The sequence below is a fragment of the Notothenia coriiceps genome, unplaced genomic scaffold (genome assembly GCF_000735185.1).
Source record: "Notothenia coriiceps isolate Sejong01 unplaced genomic scaffold, NC01 NC01_scaffold00000585, whole genome shotgun sequence".
NCBI classification, from domain to species: Eukaryota; Metazoa; Chordata; class Actinopteri; order Perciformes; family Nototheniidae; genus Notothenia; species Notothenia coriiceps.
In genome coordinates this window covers 1-4,821 of record NW_011333286.1, presented here as the reverse complement: position 1 = coordinate 4,821, position 4,821 = coordinate 1, and the positions used below count along the sequence as shown (strand labels likewise).

Below are 4,821 nucleotides of genomic sequence, written 5' to 3'. Positions count from 1 at the left end.
GGAGGTTGAGCTGGGAGCCAGGAGTGACAGCCACCACGCACACACAAACAACACAGTACCGGAGGGAGAGAGAGAGAGAGCAGCGAAGGGGTGGGGGAGAGAGAAGTAATACGGTTTCCTGATAAAGCTGTGGAGAGTATGTGCTGCAGGGAGGTGGATGCACAACGCACCCAGGAACGAACGCTAGCTCCGGTCCTTTTTACTGTGGACTCGATGTCCTGACAGGCTAGTATTTGTGCAACCTGCACAAACACAATACTGCACCATGATTACAAATGTTGAAATACAATATAAAACTACCGAAAAATACCAGCTCCTTAAAACACAACCGCTCTACTCAACGCAACTCTACTATACCCGCGGTCAGAGAGCGGAGATGTGTCCCCTGTGTGATGTAATATGACGCGTTTGACGTATGACCTTAAAAAAAAGCCGTTTTTAAGAGCAGAGCTCAACATTGCTCCTTTCCCTCTGAATTCCTGCCCTTATGTCTCGTAAAACATATCAAATCCTGCATTCACTTTTTTAATTGTAATTTTCAAGCAAGTTTAAGCATAAATGTAGAATAAATAAAAACCTGCAAGATGCTCTTTAAGTTCACAACACAGCTGTCAGGGTAAAAGTCTCCACCATTCTCTCTACAATCACATGATCTTGAGAGTCCCCAATCATGACCATCAGCACTGACACTGGCTGTCACTATATTGTTTTACACACTCACTATTCATGCTTTTATATCTATCTATTCTTATTCTTAAGCATATTTACAATTTTTAATCACCATACAATACCCTCGTGTTTATATATGATATTTATTTGAGTGTTATCATGCACTTTTATTCTGAGACAGGAATTGTTTATTAATGTATGTCAGCTTATATTTTGTAATTCTTTGTTCATATGTATAGCTTCTTAATATATAGATGTGGAGAGCTGAGCATAAGAATGTTGGTGCAACTGCCCGTTATGCTGTGCATGAGACAAAATATCTTGAATCAAAGTGTACATTTCTCTTTCACCTTGCATGTGTCATCACTTTGGCATCCTGGCAGCACGTTCTCCATTGTGCTGGCCTGGTAGACCTCCACCCCCTCTGGAAGACCCTCAGTGGTCAGATGCTTGTGGTCCAGCCGGATGTCCTGCAGGCAGCCCTTCATATTTCCACCCCAGGCATTCAGGCTCATGCCTGCAGGGAGCCCCCCCACATATGCCACATCCCCTGCCTCTACACTCACGTTCCCGAGGGCACGATGATTCCCTGCTTTGGGGAAGACCACATGGCCATACTGTACTTGTACAGCTACTAAATAATTGTTGCCGTCAGTGACGAGCTTGGCCTCTGAGAGCAGGGTGGTGTGAGGGCTGTATATAGCAACAGTGCCCTCCTTCAGATAAAGTGTCAGGTAGGGCTTTCCTTCTCGACGAAGCTGCAGGAGCAGACCATTGTGTTTGAGCGAGCGCAACAAAAAGGAGATGGTGAAGTTTTCTCCATGGGTTTCCGAGATGTTGTAGCTGACGTAGCTGGTGGTGTTCTCATGACTGAAGGTCCAGGAGGGATATTCTGAGATGGGAGGGGAAGCACAATGTTATCAGTATCTTATCCCAACACACTGGCACATGCTACACCTGAATCAGCAATGCTGTATATCTCTTCACTCCAGCAATCCATATTAACATAAAAATAACTACTTGTCAGGGTACTACTCGGTTGTATCACATTGTTGCGAGGCCATGGAGGAGCATTTTCACCACATGTCCCTTGTGCTGGGCAACATTTTAAATAAGTGCATTCACTAGGAGTTGCATCATGGGAAGTGGTGGATCCAGTGCTTCTGAAGCTTGACCCACAATGCATGGAATCAATCTTGTGATATCTTGCTGCGTTGATTTTTATGACTCATGCAAACCACATTCATTTACTTTGACCTAAATAGAGACAACTAAAATATATGTTTTGCCCCTCCTCTATGGCAGTGCAATACTTGATTGGGAAGCAGTATTTTACCACATTGTGCAGATTTTCAGTGGCAATCTTTTGTATATCTGATTCAAGAATTGCATGTTATGCACTCACATAACAAATCATATTTATATTTCGTTTTTTATTATTGTTTTAGCACCAAGCAGCAGTAAGTGTTAACTCTATGTAAGAGGTAGAGAAGCTCAGAATGGAATTTTTGATTTTATTAATATATTTGAATTGGTCACGCCTTCACAAAAAAACAGGACCTCAAAGTACACGAAACTATGGTAAATATGTACTGTAGGGAATGACTCCCACCTAAAGAAGCATTCCAACAGTTCCTCCTACACACAGTCTGATCAGCAGTAGTCTACCTGCTGTTCCTGTTCTACAAGTAGATAGTGTTCCTTTAAACCTATATAGTATGCTGTTAGTACTCTCACCTTTGTCACAGCTTCCTCCATAGTAGGGGCGATGACACTGACAGCTGGGACGGACCCACATGTCCACACACTGCCCTCGCTGCATGCATGGGTCATCTTCACACCAATCTTTTTTGCTGCATCCTATTTCCAACCCCTGGTTCTCCTCTCTAATGAGATCCTGAGGAAGAAGCAGCTTGTGATCAACTTGAAAGTCTTCCATGCAGCCAATGAACGCCCCTCCACTGGACATGTAGGCTAAATATTCCTGTGGCACCCCTCCAACATACAGCTGTGGAAAGGAGCTGGGCTGGACAAACATCAGATGGTTGTAGACCTCATTTTTTACCAGGCACCCTTCCTCACAGCCGGGTCCTTTTACAACCATGACCAGCGTCTCATCCATGGTGACAGTGGCCTGGTGCCACTCCCCGTCATTGACTGGGCCGGGGTAAATGACTTGCAGTACCTTCCCTGACTTCACCCTGGCCTGAAGGGAGCCTCCAACAAGCTCCAAAGAAATGAAGCGCTCAGTGGAGCCCCGGTGGTACAGCACCATGTCGGGCAGAGTGCTCCTGAATCGAACATGCATGTGGAGCCCTTGGTTTCTGTCTTTAGCCTCTCTCTTTGTTCTGGTTTTGGAAACAGGCAGCTGCATGTGGATGTAGCCCTCTGAGTTGAAGGAGAAAGTGGTGGAGGTGTTGCAGCGTTCTCCAGTCCAGCCAGGCGGACACAGGCAGGTGTAGTTGTGTTCTTCGTCATCAGTCAGCATAGGGATGCAACCCGCTTTATGTTGGCACTGGTGCTGTTTGCAGCCCTCCAGACGGACGTCACAGTCCCTCCCACCCCAGGGGTCATGGCCTGGCTCTGGGACGGGGCACACACACCTGTAGGAGTTGGCAAAGTCTTCACACGTGGCACCATTCTGGCATGGATTGCTGTCACACTCGTTGATGTCCACCTCACAGTGAACTCCTACATAGAGAGACATGCTTATTTAGTAACAAAACTTACTTCAACAACACTGATTCAAATGTTTACTGGAAGCAAAAACGCACATGGATAAAAACAAATCTGTGTGAGAAAAGCATTATTTGATCAAATTTTAAATCAGTTTTATCCACTACAGAGAAATACACAAATAGCTCTGAGAGTCAAAACATAGTTAACCTTATGTGATACAGAGCTTAGTGTGCACGTATACAGATAAACAGGCAGGCTTGGTCGAGGCAAGTCATTCCTTTTCCCATCAGTCACTAGCATATGAGGAAATTAGTGCAGGAAATAGCCAATACTTGCACAGTTAAAGGATAATTTGTTTTGATTTATGCAGAGTTTTGAAACACAATTGAATCCAAAGTCTATCATACTGATTGAATTAGCCAGACACACACACACACACACACACACACACACACACACACACACACACACACACACACACACACACACACACACACACACACACACACACACACACACACACACACACACACACTACTATTGCAGTCTGCCTGGTTCAGTAGTCTCAGTCACCTTACCGCATTCAGCATAAGCCCTGGCAGCAGTCAACTTGCATTAACAAAGTCCTTTAAAATACTCTACACCCAAGGAACCCTACAGCTGCCGTCCCCTTGTGCCTGGACTCCACCCACCATACAAAGGCATGCAACTTTCTAAATGTAAATATATGAATGTAGTGTACCTGAGTGAGTGAGTGTACCTGTCAGCCACCAGAACCCCCAGCAGCACAGCAGCATCAGCAGCCTGTGCCCCCCCATGATCCTCTGAGTGAACAGCCAACACACTGAGAAACACCACCCTCTCTGCTCCCTCCCACAGAGCAGCAGTGCCTTCACTCCTCCACCCTGTACCGGGCAGAAGTGAGTTAAATGCAGCCCTGCCCACCTTGGCTTCTCCTCCCTCTCTTCCTCCCTCCTCTCTCCCTTCCTGACTCCTTCCCTCACCCCCCCCCCTCTCTCCCCCCGCTCCTCTCCTGTCTGCAACCCAGCCCGGACAGAGCGGTAAGCCTGCAGCCTGAAGCTGGCTCCTGTCAGTGTTTGACAAGAGGAATGCAGTGCTGCATCCCCTCCACGTCCATGTGCTGGCCTGTGAATGCCCACCGGGGGCAGGAGCTGCTCCAGCGAACCTGCAGGGGGCACTGCAGGCTAAGGGTTCCAGCCCGAGTAGGCTGCACCATGCACCATGCATGTTACCCAAATGTATCTTTTTTTTAAGGTTTGCATAGCAGTCAGTCAGTCTTATGCAACATTGTGTTTGATTATGACACTTAAGATGCCCTTTAGAAAGACTTCAATCTTATCAGAATATACATTTTACCAGAGGTGGGAAGTAACTAAGTACATTTACTCAAGTAGGGGTGCACCGAATGGGAGATTCTTGGCCGAAACCGATACCGAAAATAGGAAACAGTTG

The 4,821-nt window shown here is 46.3% G+C and overlaps 1 protein-coding gene across 1 annotated transcript; it reads right to left on the bottom strand.

Moving 5' to 3' along the window:
* Positions 1 to 1,019: 1,019 nt before the first annotated feature.
* Positions 1,020 to 4,166, bottom strand: LOC104955486 (protein crumbs homolog 1-like; the record flags this gene model as incomplete). The annotated part of the gene is made up of 3 exons (XM_010782814.1): positions 4,109 to 4,166; positions 2,407 to 3,360; positions 1,020 to 1,561 (listed from the first exon to the last, which is right to left on the bottom strand). Coding segments are annotated over exons 1-3 (1,554 nt in total), but the record flags the coding sequence as incomplete, so codon positions are not given.
* Positions 4,167 to 4,821: the final 655 nt, after the last annotated feature.